Source organism: Schistocerca piceifrons, chromosome 6, assembly GCF_021461385.2.
Source record: "Schistocerca piceifrons isolate TAMUIC-IGC-003096 chromosome 6, iqSchPice1.1, whole genome shotgun sequence".
NCBI lineage: Eukaryota > Metazoa > Arthropoda > Insecta > Orthoptera > Acrididae > Schistocerca > Schistocerca piceifrons.
This window is the reverse complement of record NC_060143.1, coordinates 420,699,043-420,726,091: the sequence shown is the minus strand read 5'-3', so window position 1 is coordinate 420,726,091 and position 27,049 is coordinate 420,699,043. Positions and strand designations below refer to the sequence as shown.

General features: G+C 43.8%; 1 protein-coding gene across 1 annotated transcript in view; it reads right to left on the bottom strand.

Moving 5' to 3' along the window:
• The window catches only part of LOC124803357 (hemicentin-2), a 155,378-nt gene that overhangs the window by 49,610 nt on the left and 78,719 nt on the right, over positions 1-27,049 (bottom strand). The window contains exon 3 of the mRNA XM_047264543.1: positions 2,722-3,163. Coding sequence (XP_047120499.1) covers positions 2,722-3,163 — 442 coding nt within the window. The remainder of the gene's footprint in view (positions 1-2,721; positions 3,164-27,049) is intronic.

Sequence of the window (27,049 nt, the reverse complement as noted above, 5' to 3'; positions counted from 1 at the left end):
ACAATTAAATAAAGTTAATGTCCGAGCCGTGGCTGATAGGAGCTCCAGTACAGGCATTAACAAGTACGGTCGTTCCCTTAAGCCACCGCCTTACGTGTTAATTTAGCTTGGACGGGTATTACAAGGAAAGTTACTAAGGAATTCGAGCGACTATGGAAATAACTGTCAGAGCCGGTATTCTCCTCTGGCAGTTATCGTTATTGGCTCGTAGTTCTAGTTCTCTGGTAGTTATCGGGCTACCACCACAGATAACCTGGAAGCTGGTAACGGAATAACTGTGTGTCTAGACGTTCCTGACTCGGTGACTCCAGTTAAAGGTCGTAGTTCCAGGTGATATTTCCAGAGAGGATAGTAACTGGAGCGAACAAATATTTTCGTACTGCTACGGAAATAGCCGCTGGCCATCACGAATGACAAATAACATGTCAGAAAGTATAACATAATACAGTGGAATATAATAATTATTATCCTCATCATTTGTCAGGATATTGTCAAAATACGTGAATATATCACAGTAACTGCTAATATTTACAGAATTGGTACACTGACAGAATAAAACACAGTTACGTACTTTTAATAAATTTATCGTACACAGAATACCCGATCTTGACTGTTGCAACCAAGTGCTGTCAAAACTGAAATATAGCAGAATTTTTACCTAAGCTGGTCTATCAGTCTCTGTTACGATATTCATCTACAGAGTAGAAGGAGGGGTCACTGGAAGCGTCTGATTCCACCCGTCTGCTTCGACGTAAAGGTGTTGTGGTGTGTGAATGTCATTACGGCACGGTGTTTATGAGTTGGTTTTTGTGTGTGTGGGGAGGGCGGCTGTCGATCTAGGTTGCAGTGCCGGGATTTGCTGGTGGTAATTAATTTTATTTTTTTTTCTAGCTGTGATGTTTTGTGTATTTATGAAGTATTGAATGTGATTTAATTTATGTAGGGATGATTGATTTGTGGACTTTTGGGATTGTGGTTTTATTTTTCGCAGTTGTAGGTGTTGGTTTTTTGGCATCAGTAGCTGTGGTGGACCTATATACGTCACCGGATAATGACCGATTCCCATTTTCATAATTGTGTGTGTTGATGTTTTAGTATCGTCATCTGAGGTTGACCTATGTAGGTCAAGGGAAATGTCTGATTCCAATTTTCGTACTTTTAGTTGTGGGTATTGGTGTTTTGGTATGGTCACCTATAGTTGACCTATATTGTTCACGGGAAGTGTCCGATTCCTGCAGATTTTTGTTGGTGTAGCAGAATGCTGTATTTTTTTTCTTTTTGTTCTTCATTTTGTGTTTTGGAATCATGGTGTGTTTTTTTTACTAGCTTGTCCTCACCCTAAAACCCCCAACTTCCCGCAGTTGTCCCATTGGTTTGATTGTATTTTTGGTGGGAAATGTTATTGTATTATTTATATGTATCTTCGTGTTTGTTGCCATGTGTATGTAGTCACGTCATAGACACACTTAAAATAGACATTTCCGGCATATTGATGATGGGTGGAATCAGACACTTATGTATCAAATAGTCATTCAAACACACTGTAAACCGTGCCTTATCTGAAACCAAGTTTTTAATGGTTGCTGACTTGCTGGCAGCTTATTGAAAATGCATGTTCCTGAATATTGGACCCCTTTTGGACCAATGTAAGTAATTTTAGGTCTTTATGTAGATTGCTGTTCCCATTTCTAGTACTGATATTATGTATTAAGCTATTGGTTGGAAATACTTGTAACAAATTTCATTAAGGAATAAATATACTAAGAAGGAGTGGTTAGAATACAAAGTTCCTTGAACAGGTTCCTACATGATGTTCTTGAATTGATACCACAAACGATTTTTATTACACGCTTTTACATGCGAAAAACTTTTGCTACGTTTGATGAGTTACCACAGAATATGTTCCCTTATGAAATAATAGAATGAAAAAATGTGGTATGCCCTTCCCAACTGAATTTATTATCGAGTTGTAGTCCCAGAAATGTAACACTGTCAACCTTTTCGATCTGCATGTCTTCATATGTTATAAACATGCTGTCGCTGGAGAAATCGAGCAGTTTGCAAATCTGACATAAAACTTGGATTAGCGTACTCACACTTTCCCCAATAGGACTAGCTTTTACAGCACAGGAGTAAACGAATCTGTCACATTACGTATATTTTTTGTTGTATTACAAGGCTGTACACTTTATTCTATTATGTGAGCAGCACAAGTAATTAAGCTTCGAATTTAACCTACAGTACTCAGTTTACATATTACTTCATACTTAAAAACGCACGTTGTTAACATTTTACTTAAACAGTGCTTTGGCGAAGTTCCGCGTACTTTCTGTCGCAGCTGCGAAGATAATATTTCTAATAGCGACCGATAACCTACAAACATATAATCTGAAACACTAATAATCGTTCTAACATCAACTAAAATGTACTTGGAGTTAATAAGCTGAGGTTATGACACGATTCATACGACATTCCTGCTATTTCACACTACTCGCAGTTATACTGATAACTAAACTGATGGATTCCAACTATGTCGTTATTTAACTGTCGGAGTTATCGGTATTCGCTAGCGAAAAATAACTTGGCAGTTATTAATAACCGTTAACGATAACGGTTATCAAAGAATAACTGGAACTGTGATAACGGTTACTCCAGAATAACCGTTTGGCCCACCTCTAGTATGCGGGCCTTAAGACGAGTGACAAAACTGGTAGCATTTACCTGATGGTGGGGGAGGGCGACCCTCCGACGGAGGAGCAGGCTAGCTCGGCGGGCTTGCCCTCGGTGAGCGTGGGCGCAGGACCGGGAGCTACCTGCGGCGGCCCCGGCGGCGACAGCACGGTCAGCTCGTAGGCCTGCAGGTGCAGGCTCTTGCCCGTGCCCGGCTCCTTGATGTGGCACTCGAAGCGGCCGTGGTCGAGCTCGTAGCTGGAGTTGGTGATGAGCAGGTCGTAGACGCCCTCCTCGGGCCGGTGGTGGAGCGCGTAGCGGGTGTCGAGCGGCGTGCGCTGCACGGCCACGTTGTCCTGGCCGCGGCGGTTCGCGCGCGTCCAGTAGTACGTGCGCTCGGCGCGCTCCGTCGGCGCGCCGTACCGGCACTCCAGCGTCACGTTCTGGCCCTCGCGCGTGTCGCGCGACTCCTCCCGCGCCGCCCACGCCGGCCCTGCGAGCACACACGCAAACCACACCCGTCAGCGCTCTGAACACCAGGAACAGTCACAAAGTTTTCATTATCAGCTCGGAAAAATAAAGTTCTATAACTACGTTTATGCTTGTTTGGGCGTGCATGCCTTGCAGTCTTAGAACCTGTCAAAACCTGCGGTGCAGTACCGTCGCACGCCAGTAGACGACCCAAAACGAAAGGGCCCCCTTCGAATAAACACACTGGGCAACAGAGTTAAAGGATCACTTTTTCGAAACCCAGTAATTCCCACCCACTGCAAAGCATAAGTTTGAAATCTGGCTCAAAGATGCGTAAAACCTTCCTCTGTAATGCTGGCCACGCGTGGTGCCTTGCGACGTCACACTCGGGCTCGACGACGCTTCAGACAGCAAGAAGTCGACTCTTGCGAAGAAGAAGCCCAAGCTCAGAAGTTCCCGAGATGTATGAGGTGGGGTAATGATGTCATATTGGCACCAAATTTCACCACAATTCAGCCCAATGCCACTGTGGACGTGTGACGCGATCGGAAGTTCGTCACACTCCCTCTTACCAACATCTAACCCTTTATTTTCCCTCCTCGGCGATGGCGGTGAGAACCGCGAAGCCCAGCGTTGAAATCACTCGGTTTTCTTATCAGTGGCTGAGGAAAACACTCCAAACACTCTGCCGCTCCGAATCGGCATGAAGAGGCCGCAGGGGAACATTACGCCGTCAAAAACGACCGTTCGCAGTGCAACGAGCAAGAGGAAGACGTTGACGCTGCTGACAGCCTCGGGGGTTTCAACCCTTCTCTAAGTACACTCTGGCGATGCATCCCCATCGAACATTATCGCATCCGGTTTGAGCGCCGCTTTACCTGAACTGTTGTACAGGTCGGAACTACAGGGCTATTACAAATGATTGAAGCGTTTTCATAAATTCACTGTAGCTCCATTCATTGACATATGGTCATGACACACTACAGATACGTAGAAAAACTCATAAAGTTTTGTTCGGCTGAAGCCGCACTTCAGATTTCTGCCGCCAGAGCGCTCGCGAGCGCAGAGAGACAAAATGGCGACAGGAGCCGAGAAAGCGTATGTCGTGCTTGAAATGCACTCACATCAGTCAGTTATAACAGTGCAACGACACTTCAGGACGACGTTCAACAAAGACCCACCAACTGCTAACTCCATTCGGCGATGGTATGCGCAGTTCAAAGCTTCTGCATGCCTCTGCAAGGGGAAATAAACGGCTCGGCCTGCAGTGAGCGAAGAAACGGTTGAACGCGTGCGGGCAAGTTTCACGCGTAGCCCGCGGAAGTCGACGAATAAAGCAAGCAGGGAGCTAAACGCACCACAGCCGACGGTTTGGAAAATCTTACGGAAAAGGCTAAAGCAGAAGCCTTACCGTTTACAATTGCTACAAGCCCTGACACCCGATGACAAAGTCACACGCTTTGAATTTTCGGCGCGGTTGCAACAGCTCATGGAAGAGGATGCGTTCAGTGCGAAACTTGTTTTCAGTGATGAAGCAATATTTTTTCTTAATGGTGAAGTGAACAGACACAATGTGCGAATCTGGGCGGTAGAGAATCCTCACCCATTCGTGCAGCAAATTCGCAATTCACCAAAAGTTAACGTGTTTTGTGCAATCTCACGGTTTAAAGTTTACGGCCCGTTTTTCTTCTGCGAAAAAAACGTTACAGGACACGTGTATCTGGACATGCTGGAAAATTGGCTCCTGCCACAACTGGAGACCGACAGCGCCGACTTCATCTTTCAACAGGTTGGTGCTCCGCCGCACTTCCATCATGATGTTCGGCATTTCTTAAACAGAAGATTGGAAAACCGATGGATCGGTCGTGGTGGAGATCATGATCAGCAATTCATGTCATGGCCTCCACGCTCTCCCGACTTAACCCCATGCGATTTCTTTCTGTGGGGTTGTGTGAAAGATTGTGTTTAAACCTCCTCTACCAAGAAACGTGCCAGAACTGCGAGCTCGCATCAACGATGCTTTCGAACTCATTGATGAGGACATGCTGCGCCGAGTGTGGGAGGAACTTGATTATCGGCTTGATGTCTGCCGAATCACTAAAGGGGTACATATCGAACATTTGTGAATGCCTAAAAAAACTGGTTGAGTTTTTGTATGTGTGTGCAAAGCATTGTGAAAATATCTCAAATAATAAAGTTATTGTAGAGCTGTGAAATCGCTTCAGTCATTTGTAATAACCCTGTACTAGCAACCGTTCAGAACAATTCGACGATATTTGCACTAATCCAAATGAGGAAGTCCTGGGCGCTTGCATCTCCATGCGGCCTTTCCGTACCGATTCTGAGCGTCGGTGTGTCTGGAACGTTTACCTCGGCCAGTCATAAGAATGATGTGTAATTTCAACGCTGGGCGTCGTGGTTGTGTCCTCCATCGCGGAGACATCAAAAGAAGAGGTGAAACGTTGAGGCACGTCCACTGCTGTACTGGACAGAACTGCGCTGAAATCTCGTGCTGATGTGACATCATTAACCACCTTACACATCACATGAGCAGAGTGGTGACTTTTTTTTCGCCTGAGTTGACACCTTGCTGTCGTCCAGACCGAGGGTGATGCCGCAGGACGCCACGCTTTTGCACCACTGCAGGGGAAGCTTGTACGCATCTTTAAGTTAAAATTCAAAGTTAAGCGTCGCAATGGGTGGGAATTTTACGGACAAAAAAGTGACTACGCTGTCTATTTGTCGAAAATCTAAATAAAAAATAAATTATGTAAATGTAATTTAGCTGCCTGCGGGACGTTGTTGTAACTTTCTTCATTGGAACGATAAGAACACCAGTACGTCTTATTTAAATACCACTCACTCTAGACTGTTTATTCGGTAATCCTACATTGCGAGACAGAGAGGTGATCCAGATCCGGCTCAAATTTTCCCTGCTCGTTTAGACAAATTCCTCGTCGGAGGATACGATACACTAAACGGTTGAAATACGGTAAGTCAAAGAACCAAGTTTACGCGCTTCACAGACAGACGGTGCTCGCGCCTTCCCTTCCTCTACTTTGACCACTGTCGTGTCATGAAGACCACCCGGCCATGGATGTAAACCATAAAATAAAATTTGCCAAATCTTGACAAAGTGGACCCTGTGCTAGGTTGAATGCTCACTAGGAAAAAGAAAAGAATCCACTTACTCTCCTCGTGTTCAAAAACCTGCCACCGTGCACTATTCACGTAAACGTCATGTTATTAGATTGGTGAGTATATTCGTAAAGTTTTTGTTTTGTACGTTGGTATTCCGGCTGCTATGGGTTTATTTATCGATTGTCTTCTTTTATTTGTAATTTGCTGTTGATATTTGAGTTTACATATTGTCATCTGGAGATAATGAGTGGAACTGTGGGACGTTACAAAACGGAGTGCCAAGTGGAGAAATCGGAAATTTTCGCGACATATTCTTCTGTTTGAGTTCAGTAGATGGGTGACAGCAACGGAGGTTCAAAATGGTTCAAATGTCTCTGAGCACTATGGGACTTTACATCTGTGGTCATCAATCCCCTAGAACTTAGAACTACTTAAACCTAACTAACCTAAGGACATCACACACATCCATGCCCGAGGCAGGATTCGAACCTGCGACCGTAGCAGTCACGCGGTTCCGGACTGAGCGCCTAGAACCGCACGGCCAACGAGGCCGGCAGCAACGGAGGCAGCCAGAAACATTTGCGTGGTTGTGTCGTGTATGGGGATAATGCCACTGGACAGAGCACAGCAAAGAAATGGTTTTCTTATTTTAAGGAGGATCGTTTTGACGTTAGTGGTTCTCTACGTTAAGGAAGACTTTCGGTGTTTTCTGAATATCATTTATACTCATTAATCCACAACGATCCACGTCGGTATATTGGAGAACTGGCAAATGTGATGAATTATCTCTTTAAAGTCAGTTCCACCATTAGACTGTTGTTTATTTTCCAGTGTTACAACAGTCTAACGGTGGTACTGACTTTAAGGAAATATATTATAACTGTGGCCCCGCATTATGAAAAAAATATTAAGTGATGAATTATGATCGTTCCACTATCGTGCGACATTTTCATGCGATATGGGCGGTTCAAAAATCAGGTGTTTGAGTACCACATGCACTGAACCATATCAAAAAATCAGGGGTGGCCATTTGTGCATCTCTGCTTGCTCGTCATCAATTGGTTCGTGAACAACACTGACCTTTCCTGTCGTGTATCGTTACTGGTGACGAGAAATGACCTCTTAACATAAGGAGAAGAATGGTTGAGCCCAAACAAAGTAACAACTTTTTCGCGCTTCCACAAAATACAGGGTGATTCAAAAAGAATACCACAACTTCAAAAATGTGTATTTAATGAAAGAAACATAATATAACCTTCTGTTATACATCATTACAAAGAGTATTTAAAAAGGTTTTTTTCACTCAAAAACAAGTTCAGAGATGTTCAATATGGCCCCCTCCAGACACACGAGCAATATCAACCCGATACTCCAACTCGTTCCACACTCTCTGTAGCATATCAGGCGTAACAGTTTGGATAGCTGCTGTTATTTCTCGTTTCAAATCATCAATGGTGGCTGGGAGAGGTGGCCGAAACACCATATCCTTAACATACCCCCATAAGAAAAAATCGCAGGGGGTAAGATCAGGGCTTCTTGGAGGCCAGTGATGAAGTGCTCTGTCACGGGCTGCCTGGCGGCCGATCCATCGCCTCGGGTAGTTGACGTTCAGGTAGTTACGGACAGATAAGTGCCAATGTGGTGGCGCTCCATCCTGCTCAAATATGAATTGTTGTGCTTCTTGTTCGAGCTGAGGGAACAGCCAATTCTCTAACATCTCCAGATACTGTAGTCCAGTTACAGTAGCACCTTCGAAGAAAAAGGGACCAAAAACTTTATTGGCTGAAATGGCACAGAAAACGTTCACCTTAGGCGACTCACGTTCATACTGAGTTGTTTCCCGCGGATTCTCAGTGCCCCATATACAGACATTGTGACGGTTGACTTTCCCGTTAGTGTGGAAAGTTGCTTCATCACTAAACACAATCTTTGAAACGAAAGATTCATCTGTTTCCATTTGAGCAAGGATAAAATCACAGAAATCGATTCTTTTAATCTTATCAGCTGCAGACAGTGCTTGAACCAATTTCAGACGATAAGGTTTCATAACTAACCTTTTTCGTAGGACTCTCCATACAGTTGATTGTGGAATTTGCAGCTCTCTGCTAGCTCTGCAAGTCGATTTTCCTGGGCTGCGAACAAATGCTTGCTGGATGCGTGCTACATTTTCATCACTCGTTCTCGGCCGTCCAGAACTTTTCCCTTTGCACAAACACCCATTCTCTGTAAACTGTTTATACCAACGTTTAATACACCACCTATCAGGAGGTTTAACACCATACTTCGTTCGAAATGCACGCTGAACCGGAACCGCGCGACTGCTACGGTCGCCGGTTCGAATCCTGCCTCGGGCATGGATGTCTGTGATGTCCTTAGGTTAGTTAGGTTTAAGTAGTTCTAAGTTCTAGGGGACTCATGACCACAGATGTTAAGTCCCATAGTGCTCAGAGCCATTTGAACCATTTTGCACGCTGAACAACTGTCGTCGATTCACTTCTGCCGTACTCAATAACACAAAAAGCTTTCTGTTGAGCGGTCGCCATCTTAGCATCAACTGACGCTGACGCCTAGTCAACAGCGCCTCAAGCGAACAAATGTACAACTAAATGAAATTTTATAGCTCCCTTAATTTGCCGAAGGATAGTGCTTAGCTCTGCCTTTTGTCGTTGCAGAGTTTTAAATTCCTAAAGTTGTGGTATTCTTTTTGAATCACCCTGTATAATGTTACGCATCTGGCGGATCAGCGACGATGTGATGTACTACTAATTGCTTCCCCGAGGTGTAACCATCACTGCTGACATTTCTTGTCAACAACTGAGAAGTCTTGCAGACGCAATACCAAGAATAACGACCAAGAATGCTGCGGAAGTGACGCTACTTCACGGTAACGCCCGGCTGCATTCTGCTAGACACAAAAAACACTATACAGGTGTTTGACCGGGAAGTAATTCCGCACCCACCTCGTTCACCTGATCTTGTGTCCTCTGATTTTCACCTTTTCCGCTCTCTATCCAATAACCTTCAGGAAACTTCCCTGCGCTCCGAACATGATTCTACAAGTTTTTCGCCGCAAAACCACCTAATTTCTACAGTCGCGGAATCGTAAAGTTACCGTAGCGTTGGCAGACTGTTGTAAGTAGCGACGGAGAATATGTTATTGATGACTAAAGTCTCTGTTGTGTGTATCTGTTGGTGTATTAAACGTATGGAGAAACACCACGAACTTTCGCACCAACCCAAAATTTAAAACGGAACACAAAATTAACTCTGACTCGGAGTCGGAGCAGAGTTAGGAAACATGGTTAAATCTGGTAATGAAGATGTATTTCTAGGAAAAGGCAGCAACGAGAAACGGCTCAAAAGAATGGACTCAAAAGAGGGCTAGTTTCAGATCGTACGGCAGTGAGAAAAGCTATTTACGTGCGGAATGCCGACGCAGTGTTGCAATGGTGTTGCGAGTTGGACCTACTCATTGGCAAGCGGAAACGTGACTGCGAATTCCACGGAGTTTCCGGCCGGTACAGCCCTGGACAACGGCCTCTCGCGCCCGAGTTGTTCGCTGGCGTTCCAAACATTCTGAAGCGAGTTTCCAGCCTGAGAGAGAGAGAGAATAGCAGTTCAGGTTACACATTACAGGGTTCTGTCCTTTGACTTGACGTCGATGTCTCTAGAGGGTTTCCAGATGGCTATTCATCAACCCTGGCCGTCCTCGCCTTTTTCATGAAAATAGTGGATGAAGCTAAGTTCCAAAATATTTTTTTCACACGACCGATTTTGCTGCAAGTGTCCAATAAAACACACAGATCTGTCGACATATTTCTGTGCTTCTATATACGTAAATTCGAAAAAAGTAAAATGCCTAAATCCCAATTACCATTTGTGTCCATTTTCTTTGCATCCTATCTTCCTGCCATTGAATTGACGAAAGTGAGCAGGCTTGGGAAAAAGGATCATATATGGTTCAGCAAGCGCCACATACATGCAAACATAAATACAGACTTCACAAGCCACCATACGGCGCAGGGTGGAGGATGCTTTGCGCCACTATAAGTCATTCCCTTTCCATTTCCACAAGTAAATGGACCGAGGGAAAAATGACTATCTATATACTTCCGTACGAGTCTTGATTTCTCTCGTCTTCGTGGTGCTTATGCACAATATATACGTGGCCGTAGTTTGGTTTGGTTTTGTTTTGCTTTAGGGCGCAAAAAACAACTGGAGTCATACGCGTCCAAGTCAAAACTATAGAACACGAAGACAGAGAGGAGTTAAAAAACGACTATACGTCAGTCCCAATTGACATAATAGAAGACAGCTAAAAACAGCCACGTGGGAAAAGGGCTAAAAAAAAGGCACCATACGGTAACAGAGATCCAAAAGCAGAACAGTTCTACAATTTGTCAAAAATATCGGTTCTCTAATACTGTTCCGCGAAAATACTTGTTCCCTGCAGGGATTTCCGTTTGAATTAACCGAGAATTTCCGTAATACTAGCGTGTTGATCAAACCTACTAGTAATACACGAATTGTTTCGATGTTCTTCCTTTAATCCGACCTGATGGGGATCCTAAACACTCGAGAATAGATTGTAGAAGCGCTCTCATTTATATACGAACTCCACTTAAATAGAATTGTCCCATTAAACCAAAATCGACCATTCACACTCTCTATAACGGACCTTACATTTTAAATCAATTTCATGACGCTTTGCTACGTTACCCGTCGATATTTAATCGATATGACTGTGTCAAACAGCACAACACTAATGCTGTGTTCGAACATCGCACGACTGTTTCTCCCACTCATGTGCATGAAGTTGCTTTATTCCGCATTTAGGTCACGCAGCCATTCATCACATTAAAGAGCATTTCATCCAAGTCATTCTGTATTATTCTATAGTCACTTAGCAACAGCAGTTTCCCATACACCGCAGCGTCCTAAGTGTAAGTCTGTAGGTCAAATGAAAACGAGATAGATTAAAACAGTAAGTAAGTACTTTTTATTTCAAAAGTAATCGCCATAGCTGTTAACACAGTACATTTATCTCACTGTCAGACACAACAGCAAATCTCGCCATGGAAAGATGATTGCTGTTGCCTACTGAAACATGATTCTACTCAGGCATGCAGTTCCTCCTCCGAAGCAAATCGACGTCTGCGAATGTCTTTCTTCAGGGCTCCAAAAATATGGAAATAGCACGGGGAGAGATCGGGACTACACGAAGGATGTGTAATGGTTTCCCAGTGAAACTTCTGCAGCGAAATCGAAACAACCTTGGCAACACGTAGGAGTACATTATCCTGCGACACAATGATGTCGTCAGTCAGCAAAACGGGCGATGGACTTGAAGGTGTGTTTCAGTTTTTGCAAAGCTTGCACGTATCACTGTTCGCGCCACCAATTCCAAACGCCCGAAATGTTCACGGACAGCCATTATTCTGCGACAGAATGGTGCCCGACCACATGCTGCGAAGTTTGTTTCGACACGTTGTCAAAGTTTCGCCCTTACGCATTCTCCATATAGTACCAGCCTCTCCCCAAGTGATTTGCTTCGGACTAAGAGGTGCACACCTCGGTACAATCATGGTTCCGAGGCGATCGCAAACAGTCCGCCATGGCGGCAATGACCGTCATGTCTCATGGTAAGACAAATATATGAGCAGTTATGGTTATTACTTTTGATATGCCGGCCGCTGTGGCCGAGCGGTTCTAGGAACCGCGCAACCGCTACGGTCGCAGGTTCGAATCCTGCCTCGGGCATGGATGTGTGCGATGTCCTTCGGTTAGTTAGGTCTAAGTAGTTTCAAGTTCTAGGGGACTGATGGCCTCAGATGTTAAGTCCCATAGTGCTCAGGGCCATTTCAACCATTTGAACTTTTGATATAAAAAACAGTTTCCTTTCTTTTTTCCATCTGCCTCGTATTTATTTAACTGGGCGTCATAAACAGTAAGAGGTTGTATACAGGGTGATTCAAAAATGCATGTAAATATTTTAAGGGTGTATTTGTGAGGTAAATATAAGACAAAAATGTTCTATAAATGTTTTTCCATAAACGTTTAATTCCAGAGTTATCGTTAAATACGAAAGTCATGTCCGTATCAAAACGACGGCAGTGCAAGCAGCAGGATGCCATATTCTGGTACGTAATTCACATACGTATCTCCCAACAGTTGATTCGAAACTGCATAGTGTTTGTTTTTGTTTGCACGTGATGTTTACTCCTACTGTACGGAAGATGGCGCTGATGTTGTTGGTAACGGAAAAGTACGTCCTGTCGTTCATTCATCGTCGGAAGGCTAAAGGTTCGTGCACATGATGTACTCAAACAGCGAGTATGCTGATATGCACCTTGTGTATGGTGCAGCAGATGGAAATGCACTTGCAGCAAGACGAAGGTACAGTGAGCTGTTTCCAGGAAGACGGTTACCAAGTCATCAGACGTTTGTATCTGTGGACAGACGTATGCGGGAGTATGGCATTCGTCCTGGGCCACATTCAGGTCGACCACTTGAGCATGCAGTGAACGTCGAGGAACATGTTTTGGACCTGGTAGACCAAGATCCATCTATCAGTACGAGACAAATTAGTGCAGCTGTACGACTTCCACAATCTACTGTATGGCGGCTGCTTCGGAGACAACAGTTGCATCCATTTCACCTGCAAAAAGTGCACGAATTGACACCTGAAGACTATCCTCGCCGTCAGCAATTCTGCCAGTGGTTACAAGAGCGTCATTTGAATGATCCAATGTTCATTCGGCGGATATTATTCACAGATGAGGCCATGTTTACTCGTGCGGGTGTAATCAATTCGCATAATATGCACCAGTGGGCTGTCGAGAATCCTGGCGCGAGAATTGTGCGTGGATATCAACATCAATTCTCCATAAACATTTGGTGTGGTATTGTGGGGAATTACTTACTCGGACCTCATGTTCTGCCTCCAAGGCTGAATGGGCACGCGTACTACGAATTTTTGGAGGGAGAATTGCCTGGATTGTTACAGGATGTCCCTCTTGCAACACGAGCCACCATGTGGTTTATGCACGATGGTGCTCCCGCCCATTACAGCCGCAACGTAAGGGCGTACCTCAATTCTGCGTATCCACATCGATGGATAGGTCGCGGAGGACCAATTGCTTGGCCAGCCAGATCACCTGACCTGAACCCTTTAGACTTTTATTTATGGGGCCGACTAAAGACATTGGTGTATTCTTCTGCAGTACCGAACAGAGAAGTGCTACAACAAAGAATTGAAGGTGGTTGTGAAATTATTCGTGGAGAGTTGAACGGACTGTGTAATGTGCAGAGATCATTGATGCGACGAGCACGGGTCTGTCTGCAAGTTCAGGGACAGCATTTTGAACATGCATTGCATTAAGATTTGTGCAAATACAGTACAGTACAGTACAGTCTGTAAAATGCTTCAATTTTCCTTAGTTATTGTGCATTGCTGTAGTTCAATCAACAGGACCTAAATTAATACAGTGTTCGCGAGGAATTGTTTCAGTTCGTTACGTCACGTTTATTTATCAGTTTGCGTTGTTAGTCCAAATGCACTGTAATTAAACTGTGAACTCTGGGAATTAAATACCTTACGTTGTATTGAATGTATTATCCTGTTTTGTTCATAACTCTGTAATAAGCCAAGTATGGAAAAAATTGTATAGAACATTTTTGTCTTATATTTACCTCACAAATACACCCTTGAAATATTTACATGCATTTTTGAATCACCCTGTATAGAGAACAAGGGCGTTCCTACAGCTCTTTCCTGGGTCACTCTTGGTACTTTTATCTTCGATGAACATTCTCTGTGCAGGACAGCGCTCCACACACTGTTACTTAAAAAGTGCTCTGACCACTTGTACATCTGAGAACTTATTCCGTGAGGTCGGACCTTCGTTAATAGTATGCAGTGTAGCATTGGGTCAAACGCTTTCCGGAAATCTAGCAATATGAACTCTGCCTGTTGCGCTGTACATCGTGCACGATGAAAGCTGAGTTTCGCACGAGCGATCGTTGCTAAATCCGTGCTAGTTTGTGGACAGAAGCTTTGTTCTCAACAATTTCAGCACATTAGTAGCCATCATCAATAAATTACTGACGTCCGCAATGCCTCTTCGCAATATTATTTCTCATATTTTATGATGAATCATTGTTTGCGCAATTGTAAAATAATTGTCTGTAAAAGCTATGCGGAGGCCATTTCGTTTCGGTTAACCTTTGTAAATATCTGCCACTACCCCTACACACTCCACAAACTCAAATGGCGTGTATTCCTCGTAAAAGTATCAGGCTTTTGCTGTTCCATGAGTACAACCGCAGCTGACCGACTGTTTTCAAATGGTTCAAATGGCTCTAAGCTCTATGGGACTTAACATCTGAGGTAATCAGTCCCCTAGACTTTGAATTACTTAAACCTAACTAACCAAAGGACCTGACACACATCCATGCCCGAGGCAGAATTCGAACCTGCGACTGTTTTCACGATTCATAAATATTTTCTTTTCCGGACGACCAGCTGCATTTTTCAAATGGAACAGGGTATCATATCAAAAGGACTGCCTCTCCCACATAAATGTCGACACCATGCATTCGACAATGATTCCAACAAGAAAGAAAAAAATGGATTACTATTCAAGTGTTTTGCTGAGTGAGGACTTCTGTTAGTCACTCTCGGTGTTTTCCGCGGTTAACCCACCATAATGTCCTCACAACTTCCTTTCCCAAGTCTACTTGGTGGGAATTTCTCGCAATTAATATCTCATTATTTAGTCGTCATCGCGTGCGTTAGTCACACAACGAGCTAGCAGCGTCCGGTATAAGAAACAGTTTCTGCTTCTTGTCAAAGTTTCTCTCAAATTCCACCTACAGTAAGCTGTAACGGAGGAAAAACTTCAGTGCAATATTCAGCTCTTGAATGGCATTCGACAGCAAAGTGTTTCGCAAACAAAGTACTGCAACTGCATCTTGGCGCGGCCGCACGAATCGCTTCTGCATAAAACAGTAGCAGAGTACGAGAAGAAACTTCTTGTAATGGAAAACAGCGACTCGAAACTAAGGCCACCGTCGTCGCATATTATAGATTTACAGGAAACTTTGTACTAGCACATAGGAGACATCTTCAAACCCGCACAGTAGAAACACCCACGGACGAAAACGTTACTGGACGTATTTCCAAAAAATATTTAAAATTACGTTACCCGTTGATTGCTTGCAACACGAAATAAATCGTGGAACTTCATCTACACAAATAATTTATCTCAGGGTTTCGACTTTGGCAACTACGATTTCCCATGCTTGCAGCGTATAAATAAATGGAATATTTCCCAAACATGCTAGTGTATTCAAAACTAAAAAGAAAATGTGTTATCAAATATCGTGTGACTTCAAACGATATGTCACGGCAGGAAACAATTTTAGTTAATGTATTAAATATTCTCGGTGCACTTGTAGTGTTAATTCTCCATTAATACATGCAGCTAACGCCATATACTTAATACGGACTCAAAATACTGGGGCGATAATATAGAAATGGTTACAGGAGCGTCTGCTATACATTCCATTTTACTAGAAACCTTCCAACAAATCTACGTCTTTGACTCATATCACCGATTTTACGTGATCGTCCCATTCGAGTCTACAATTTCGGATTCACTGACTCCTCTACAATTTCGGATTCCTAGGTATTTTCAAATCTTAGAACGGTTATTATCCCACTGCCTCCATCTAGTGTTCTACGTTATTTGCATTAATACCAGATTCAGATTCTCACCTTTTTTTCGAATATGAGAAGCACACATCATTTTCATCTTGGACTATAATCTGGCGGCAGTCGGCAAAAGAAGCCTTCAGATACCTTCAAACAGTGACACTTGATTCTCAAATGATAAGATGCATTTAGTACATATAATTATCTTAGACAGTATGTGGGATATACAGCTGAAATTCTTTCATCCGTTGTCTGTCTTTTTAGGTTCACCTGCTTCTTTCTCTGCTTTTTGTTGGTGACTTTTTCATACGCTTCTGTCGCTATTGTGTGCCTTTTTCTGCCTTTAGTTCCTTAGTATTTCCATAGAGCTGGTATCAATTTTAGTGGAGGGAAAGAGCAGTACTGGCCTTCGGCGTCTTATTTCCTGTAGCGCGTAAAAATTAAAAAATAGTTCAAATGGCTCTGAGCACTATGAGACTTAACATCTGAGGTCGTCAGTCCGCTAGAACTTAGAACTGCTTAAACCTAACTAACCTAAGGACATCACACACATCCATGCCCGAGTCAGAATTCGAAACTGCGACCGTAGCGGTCGCGCGGTTCCAGACTGAAGCGCCTAGAACCGCTCGGCCACAGCGGCCGCCCAAAAATTAAAAATATATATATACGTATTTACAAAAGACTTGTTGTCAGAGTAAGGAAATGTAGATTTCGCGAAATGCGCACTACTCGATGAAACTAACATTTACGGAGCCGGTATGTGAGACCTATAATAAATGGCTATGCTAGGTAGCGTTTTTGAAAATTTACGAGAATGTCGTCAGAAGTTTGATGGTATTTCTTAATTCCTATTTTTATATAGGCGCTTAACCTTAGTGTATTTCAGTCAACAGGGAAATGATTGGTTCCATAAATAGCTAAAGATGCTAATAAACGCACTCTTTATTTAACTGCTCGTGGGCTTGTGCTTAGCGCTGCTAACTCTCGATTATGGAGCCCCAGTTTCGATTCTCGACTGGGTCGGATATTTTCTCCGCTAGGGTCGTATATGTGTGCGTGCGTGCGTGTGTGTGTGTGTGTGTGTGTGTGTGTGTTGTACTCATCATCATTTCATTATTATCGATGCGCAAGGGGCGTCAAATAAAAAGACTTGCATTAGGGAGTCGAACTGCGCAGAATGGTACTCTAGGCCAAATCTGTATTACGCACATTTCATCTGTGGTAAAATTTAATCTTAATCAATAGCATTTTACGCTTTTAAAATTTTTTGCATACGGTGAGATTCAGGTCACTGAAATTATGTTCAAAGACTTACTCAGCTACACACCCTCCTGTTGTTCGAACGCCTGTCACAGTTCATTCAAGACTCAATGACCTGTGACAGTAGAATCTTTATATCTTTGAGCGGTGAAGGTTATGTTAAACGGACTTACGTATTTCGTGTTCCAACCGAGGTTCAGCTCTGCGACTTTTCTGTTTCCCGGTGTGCATTTTACCACTAGAGCATCAGGACCGACTGGCTGGAGTAGTGGTTCGTCCCCGTAATAGGGATTCTCTGATACGTACGTACAATAGGTCAGGATTTCCCCCTGTCTAATTATTTCTATAGCGGTTGTGCCGGCTGTCGGGGATGGTGGGACGGGGGAAAGGGGAGGGGGGGGGGGAGGTTACAAACGATGTTGGACCCCGATAACATCACTGGTTGCCGCCCCCAATACCCTTACTTTAATGTAGAGCGCTACAGGATAGGCAGCTGTCCGCCTACACGCCAGTCTGCCTTGTCATGTTAAAGGGGATCCGCCGCATTACTCCTGCAGCTGCTTCCAGATACCTATAAAATGCAGCAATAGCAAGTGCTTGTTAAAGGATGAAAGGCACTGGCATACGGAAACGCCAGGGAAGAGAGCGAAAGTCGGACAGGACGATCTTCGGTGGTGCAGACACAATATTCAGAATCGGTTATATTTACTGCCGCGCGAAAGTATTAAAGTTTATCGATTTTAGATGCACATGTCTCAGATTTGGATCACATATTGCATTACGATGGGTCACACGAACAAACATAGCGTGAGCTTGTGATAACACACAACGTAGATGGTGGATCCAAAAATAAGGGGAAAAAATTGCCTTTCGCTAAGAATTTTCACTCATCATTCCATGACAGTTTCAGGGTAACAGTGCAGTCTTAACGGTTAATCTACAGCTTAACACATGCGAGAAAGTTACGTAGGTAATCGTATTTAATCAGATTTGATTCCAAGTTTAATACAGATTTTGTGAAAGTAGTGGACTTTGTGAATCGCGCGAGATTTCATTAATTGTTGTTAACTTCCGCTACGTTTTAAATAAGAATATTGTGCGTGTTAGCGACAGTTTGCTTATACCTTTACATAGCATTATCCTGGAAGCAACTGCGACAGCGGAATTAAGTTACCGTATTGGAAAGTAAGCAGCTTACTGACTTTTACTGTCACAGCAGCGGCGTCTCTGAATGCTGTACGTTCTCCTTTAAAAGTGCCCTGTACTTTCCCAAAATCGTCCAAATGAGGGCCTTCCGTACAAGAGACTAATTTCGTTTCCATTCATAACATCTTTTCCCCTCGGGGACTGGCTTTTGTGTTGTCCCTACATTTGTATCGCCATAAATGACATTATAATGTTGAGATTACTATATGGGCACGTCCCCAAAGCCAGTAACGTAAAAAAATAAAAGAAATAAAAAATCATAGATATCTGAAGAATACGATAGACTCCGGATGTTTATCGTAGATCTCGTCAGAAGACAACTATCGCGTTCTTTCATTTTGATTTAAGCACTAGCTTGCATTTTTGATTCAAAAGGAGCTACCATTCCTTACAACAAATGAAAATAATGTTCAAGCCGTTCAAAAATTCCTTCCCGTCGTTCGGCGATGATTCTTTCCCGAAGACAAGAAATTTTCAGCACAAATATGATAAAATTTTAACAATTCCTTAGGTATATAGAGAAAGTAAGTGAGCATATTGTGCTTCCTTATGAGTCACCCGAAGTTATTTTTAGACTCTATACGTTAAAAATTCAGCGACACCTCGGCTGGCAGTTTCGTTTCCACTTTTACCTTTTTCCGAAAATTTCTTTATCTGTTGTGGCTATAAGGGCACGTCCCGAAAGCCAGCAATTTAAAGAAAAGGGAAAAAGAAAAAAATCCTACATATTTTAAGAATATAATAGCCTATCTATGTTTACTATAAATTTTGTCAGAAGTTGGCTAAGTATATTTTCATTTATTTAGTTTTTTAATGGCATTGGGCTATGTAGAAAGATGCGCTTTTGAAATGTCAATCACCTTACTTAAGCACTCTGTTTACTTACATCATAAAAAGCACATTAAGATCTAACTTTTTTGTAACTACTCGCACAATATAAGATGATGTTAGATCGTGTGGGAACTCTTCTGTCAAATGCACACTTCGAAGAATGCAACATGGAGAATGCTGGTGCAGCAGCAGTTACAAACAATGTTGTCATAAACAATGTGTTTAGCAATGGGTCCATATATCTATGAAGCTAGACGTCAGTTCTGTTAGCGGATTATGCTGTAATGGGATGCAGCGAGACTGACGATCGGCACTTTGAACAGATGCAACGAGTTGCTGCTATAAGGGGCAAGCTGTCTGTGCGAACGTACTTAGTTTATGACCCTCTGCAAAGTATGAATGTGACTCTGAAGGATGGGGTTCAGCCTGTATAATGCTCTACCTCAAAATTCATGCACAGTTACACAACACAGGCTTTCGCTGCCGTATGCACATCTTTTTACCGATTTCTGTTTGACAGTCTGTGCTTAACGTTTCGGCTCCCAATGTTTTCGACATGATCAGAGACTATACAGATATAGTTAAATTACAGAAATAAACACTCTCAGCAAGCGAAACTGTTTATACGAAACCAAGCAACTGACATAGATATTGAAAAACACGAAAATTACTTAAACAGAAAAGTTGTGGCTTTCAGTGCTAAACAAAACAGTACCAACTACTTCCAACCTCCATAACGCACGTCTGAGGGACTCCGCGATCTATGGAAGGGGTCATATGACGTCACGACCCGATCGGTTAAGTATCGGGTGTTGTAATGAAACTGACGCTGTTTCGAGTGTTCCAGTACGGGATGTATACATCGCAGGACGCTGAAACGTCATAGGCATGTTCATTAATCGGTGTGCTCGCGGAGTATGCTGAAATAATAATAGTTCTAAAATAATAATAGCTCTACTTTCCACAACCAGGTGACAATATTCCCATGTAAGAAGTCAGAATATGAAATGTTTCCTGGTTTTAGGTCTTATATGTTGTTTATCGCTCGGTGACGTGAGTAGATTCCTTTCGCGAAGTGACTGTTGGTCTAATTGGTTAAGTAGGTTGCGGTTTCCCGTACGAAACGTAATGGCTATTGAGAAGAAAGACCGTGCACTGACGGTAAAGTTGTTTTATCAGAACGGCAGCAATAGTTGCACTGCACTGCGGAAATACCGTCAACAGGAATAGCTGCAAATTGGCCCCATGTCAATAAATGGGCTAGAAAATATGAATAAGAAATTCGAAGGAACCGGTGAAGTAGATGATGCAGTTGTTTATGGAGTTACTGTAGCTATAGCCGACTATGCTACACATGCCTCAAATTCTCAGCCAGTGCTCAACTTGTGTGACGCGAATTCTTTCACCCGGTCAGCGGTTCAAAAGGTATCGCCGTGCATTTTACACTGCTATCCCTACAGCATTCAGAATGTGGACCAAATGAACCACAAGGTAGGCTAATAAGCAGTGACTTCGTCCTTAGTTTTTTGGTACGCTTGGAAATGGATGACATGTGGCCAGGGAATAGTCTTTGGACGGAGGAGGCACATTTTACTCTGCCCGGTGCCATGAATGCACTGAATTGTCGCATATGCGGTTTCGCTCCCCAACATGTTGTGCACGAACATCCAGTGCATTCACATTATCTGATTGTGTGGTGCGGTTTCACAAGCTTCTTCATTCTCGGTACGTTTTTCGCCGAGGAGGTGACACCTTGCGGGCCTGTTTGGTGTACAGTGGCCATCTACACGTTATAAGGACCTCCTTGAGCAACACGTATTTACAGCTTTGCAAGAACGCAACTGTACCCACACCACTGTATTAATCCAAGATAGGGAGGTACCACATGTCGCTTGCCAGGTGAAAGAATAGCTTCGACACACTTCTTCTAAACAATTTCAAGACGTATAGCTTTCCATATCCACCGACCTAAATCCGTGCGACTTCTGGTTGTGACGATTGAAAGATCATGTCTATCGTGATGTACCCGGAATCTTCCTGATCTGGAGGATAGCATACGACGACAAACTACTATGATTACACAGGATATGCTGCGAGCAACAGTTGACCATGCCATATTACAGATGTTGCACGTTGCTGAGTGGGGAGACCATATTGTACACTTGTTGAAAATTGTGACAATATCAAAATAAACGTGCTATTTCATTGTTCCTCCCCTTTTCCCTACATCCGCATCACATTCTGACTGCTTAAAGCACCTTATTTTTAACTGTTAGCAGAAGGTGAAAGTATTATTTTATAGCATGCTCTACGAGCGCAGCCTACGACGTTTCAGCGTTCTGCAATGTATACAGCCCGCACGGTAGTATAATTATAGCCGGCCGAGCGCTTCTAGGCGCTCCAGTCCGGAACCGCGCTGCTGCTACGGTCGAAAGTTCGAATTCTGCCTCGGGCATGGATGTGTGTGATGTCCTTAGGTTTAAGTAGGGGACTGATGACCTCAGATGTTGAGTCCCATAGTGCTCAGAGCCATTTTTTCTTATAATTATAGCCACCAGGTATAGACACGTCGGCTTCTTGAGGTTGTTTTACACTGAAAGTTAACTTCGCCTTTATAGCCTTTTGAGTATGTCTTCACCATAAGGAGACAAATCGTTAGGCACAGAAACATGGTAGACCACGGCCTCATGCACATAAAGCAAAAACAAACAAGGATTTGTGGGCAGCATTTAAACATGTTATCACAGCGCGTACCGCTCACAAGGAAGAAGAGGAAAAATTTGGGGCTGACATCCCATCGACGGCATCATTAGAGGCGGAGGAGGGGGTTTGGGCTGGAAATCAGCATCGGTGTTTCTGAAGAGACCCTCTTCACATTAGCCTACAGTGATATGCGGGAAAAGCAGAGGAACTGGATCCCTAAAATCAATGGTGTTACGAACAATTCTACGTCTACATCTACATTTATACTCCGCAAGCCACCCAACGGTGTGTGGCAGAGAGCACTTTACGTGCCACTGTCATTACCTCCCTTTCCTGTTCCAGTCGCGTATGGTTCGCGGGAAGAACGACTGCCGGAAAGCCTCTGTGCGCGCTCGAATCTCTCTAATTTTACATTCGTGATCTCCTCGGCAGGTTTAAGTAGGGGGAAGCAATATATTCGATACCTCATCCAGAAACGCACCCTCTCGAAACCTGGACAGCAAGCTACACCGCGATGCAGAGCGCCTCTCTTGCAGAGTCTGCCACTGGAGTTTGCTAAACATCTCCGTAACGCTATCACGCTTACCAAGTAACCCTGTGACGAAACGCACCGCTCTTCTTTGGATCTTCTCTTCCTGGTACGGATCCCACAGTGATGAGCAATACTCAAGTATAGATCGAACGAGTGTTTTGTAAGCCACCTCCTTTGTTGATGGACTACATTTTCTAAGGACACTCTCAACCTGGCACCCGCCTTACCAACAATTAATTTTATATGATCATTCCACTTCAAATTGTTCCGTACGCATACTCCCAGATATTTTACAGAAGTAACTGCTACTAGTGTTTGTTCCGCTATCATATAATCATACAATAAAGGATCCTTCTTTCTATGAATTCGCAATACATTACATTTGTCTATGTTAAGGGCCAGCTGCCACTCTCTGCACCAAGTGCCTATCCGCTGCAGATCTTCCTGCATTTCGTTGCTACTTTCTAATGCTGCAACTTCTCTGTATACTACATCATCATCCGCGAAAAGCCACATGGAACTTCCGACACTATCTACTAGGCCATTTATATATATTGTGAAAAGCAATGGTCCCACAACACTCCCCTGTGGCACGCCAGAGGTTACTTTAACGTCTGTAGACGTCTCTCCATTGAGAACAACATGCTGTGTTCTGTTTGCTAAAAAAAATCTCCTCCCCCCTCTTTCCTAACGATCAGGATTCCAGTGCGACACGACGCTCCCTGGGGAAAACACGGAGGCAGAGCGAGTGTGCAGTAGTAGTTTGGGTGCTGCTGCGGCTACTACGGGCGAGCGCTGGCGGCTCGGCGTCGTCTTCTCGGCCGTCCGCCAGACCAGTTCCGAGAGGACGATCGACATTCCAGGCGCTCATTATTTCTGGAGCGCCGCTGTCGTATTAAGAACGGGACTGCCGATTATTCCCGGAAGCTGGCGCGGCTGGGCCGCTGCGGCGGTTCTGCATGCCTCGGAGCAGAAGACCATCTGCGCCCACACTCACGAGCTACGAGCCCTAGACCGTGCCCTCTGGCGGAAGGCGAGTCACACGGCCGCTACTTGACGAGAAACAACTCATTTGCGTAGTAAGTAATAACTACGACGGCACCTCAGTAGGTAAAGACTTCTTTTTTTTTTTCTAGAATGAGATTTTCACTCTCCAGCGGAGTGTGCGCTGATATGAAACTTCCTGGCAGATTAAAACTGTGTGCCGGACCGAGACTCGAACTCGGACCTTTGCCTTTCGCGGGCAAGTGCTCTACCATCTGAGCTACCGAAGCACGACTCACGCCTGGTCCTCACAACTTCACTTCTGCCAGTATCTCGTCTCCTACCTTCCAAACTTTGCAGAAGCTCTCCTGCGAACCTTGTCAGTTCTCCCTATGTAGGTCGGTGTCAACAATATACAGGGTGATTCAAAAAGAATACCACAACTTTAAAAATGTGTATTTAATGAAAGAAACATAATATAACCTTCTGTTATACATCATTACAAAGAGTATTTAAAAAGGTTTTTTTCACTCAAAAACAAGTTCAGAGATGTTCAATATGGCCCCCTCCAGACACTTGAGCAATATCAACCCAATACTCCAACTCGTTCCACACTCTCTGTAGCGTATCAGGCGTAACAGTTTGGATAGCTGCTGTTATTTCTCGTTTCAAATCATCAATGGTGGCTGGGAGAGGCGGCCGAAACACCATATCCTTAACATACTCCCATAAGAAAAAATCGCAGGGGGTAAGATCAGGGCTTCTTGGAGGCCAGTGATGAAGTGCTCTGTCACGGGCTGCCTGGCGGCCGATCCATCGCCTCGGGTAGTTGACGTTCAGGTAGTTACGGACAGATAAGTGCCAATGTGGTGGCGCTCCATCCTGCTGAAATATGAATTGTTGCGCTTCTTGTTCGAGCTGAGGGAACAGCCAATTCTCTAACATCTCCAGATACTGTAGTCCAGTTACAGTAGCACCTTCGAAGAAAGGTGACGTTGACGCCTAGTCAACAGCGCCTCAAGCGAACAAATGTACAACTAAATGAAACTTTATAGCTCCCTTAATTCGCCGACCGATAGTGCTTAGCTCTGCCTTTTGTCGTTGCAGAGTTTTAAATTCCTAAAGTTGTGGTATTCTTTTTGAATCACCCTGTATTTTCGCATCCGGAGGAGAAGGTTGGTGATTGGAATTTCGCGAGAAGATTCCGTCGCAACGAAAAACGCCTTTCTTTTAATGATTTCCAGCCCAAATCCTGCATCATTTCTGTGACACTCTCTCCCATATTTCGCGATAATACAAAGCGTGCTGCCTTTCTTTGAACTTTTTCGATGTACTCCGTCGGTAGTCAAGTATCAGCTCCGGTTCCAGACGCATCCGTATCACGATGCCATTTAACATAACGCGCAAATCCTACAATTCGATAACAACAACAGTAAACAACGTTACTTGCAAATCACTCGTGCGACTTATTCTAGAATACTGCTCAATTGTGTGGGACCCATACTGATTAGGACTAACAGGGGATATTGAATGTATACAGAGAAGGGCAGCACGAATGGCCATAGGTTTGCTAGACTCTTGGGAGAGTGCCACAGGTATACTGATGGAACTGAACTGGAAGACTCTTGAAGATTATCGCGAGAAAGTCAATTAAAGTTTCAAGAACTGGCTTTAAATGACGAACCATCACTTAGGGATCGTTAGGATAAGATTAGAATAATTCCCGCTCGCACAGAAGCATTCAAACATTCATTCTTTCCGCGCTCCATACGTGAACGGAACGGCAAGAAACCCGAATAACTGGTACAACAGGACGTACCCTCTGTCATGCACCTGTGGTGGTTTGCAGAGCAGATGCAGATGTAGTTTTAAATCGAAGACTACTGCAGCGGTACACGCTGATGGACAACGTAAGTTGGCAGCAGCTGCAAAGCGGCACGAAAAGTTTCGAATAACCAACGACAAGACCCGGCCAAAGTAACGCCACCGACGTTAAAACAAGATGAAAAGTTTCAGGCCAAGGCAGCGACGAACAATGAAGGGAGGGGTGGAGAGGGTACAATCCGTGAACTGAGAAATAAATAAGAATAATTTTGCTTGTATTGGTAGGTAGGTGTTGTGTTCACCTGTATGCTCACCACCAGTACCAGGTAAACTTCTAAAATTTGTAACAGAAAAAAAACTGTAATTAAGAGATACGATAACAGAGTATTGGAGGCGTGGCTGGGGAAAATAAGGAGCAATCAAGAAAACGGGCAGTTGAAATCCATTTTACAGATGACTGAAGCTAAAGGAATCCAGAGAACAGGTCGAAAGAAAGTAAGCAGTATGGCCCTAAGCCGAAGTTTTTAGAATGTTCCAGACCGATTTGAAGACCTCCTTACTTTTGGTCTCTTTTGATCCATTGTGGACGTGGAACAGCGGCTGGTCAAATATTTCACAAAGAAATTTGCCAAACAGCCGTGCAATTCAGATTAAGGCGGAGTTCACCATCTGCAGCATCGTCGATAGAACCGACTGTGGTCCTTTGGTGCAGAGCCGAATGGAGGGTCTAAATCAGAGGCTCAGGCGGTTCTGTGACCGTGTAGGCTGCAGATTACTTGACTTGCGCCATCGGGTGGTGGGTTTCCTGATTTTTATTAATAGGTCAGGAGTCCACTACACTCAGGAGGCGGCTACACGGGTAGCGGGGGCTGTGTGGAAGGGACTGGGCGTTTTTTTTAGGTTAGAGGGTCTCAGGCAACCACAGAAGGGACGCCCGCCTAAAAGTGGGCAGGTAAAACACAGTAAGGTAGTTGTAGAAAGGATTAGTATAGTAGTTGTAAATTTTCGAAGCTGTGTTGGGAAAGAACCAGAGCTCCAAGCCCTAATAGAAAGCACTGAAGCTCAAATAGTTGTAGGTACAGACAGGTGGCTAAAGCCGGAAATAAGTTCAGCCGCAATTTTTCAAACGATCTAACAGTGTTCAGAAAGGATAGATTAAACACAGTTGGAGTTATTGCTGTCAGAGGTATTTTGCCTTGTAGCGAAATTGAAGCAGATAGTTCGTGTGAAATGGTATGGGTAGAGATTGTGCCTGACAATCGGACTAAACTATTAATTGGATCATTTTACCGACCCCCCCCCCCCCCCCCCCGACTCAGAAGATATAGATGCTGAGCAGTTCAAAGAAAACTTTCATTTCAAGTAAGTACCCCGCTCGTACAATTATAGTCGGTGGTGACTTCAATCTACCCTCGATATGCTGGAAAAATTATACGTTTAAAGCCGGCGGCAGGCATAAAACGTCATCCGAAATTGTACTGAATGATTATTCAGAAAATTATTTTGAACAATTAGTTCATGAGCCCACTCGAAGCGTAAATGGTTGCGAAAGCATACTTCACCTTTTAGCAACAAATAATCCTGGACAAATAGTGAGTATTGTGACGAATACAGGGATTAGCGACCACAAGGTAGTTGATGGTAGGCTGAATACCGTAAAACCTACAACCATCAAAAAGAAACGCAAAGTATATATATTTAAAAAAGCTGAT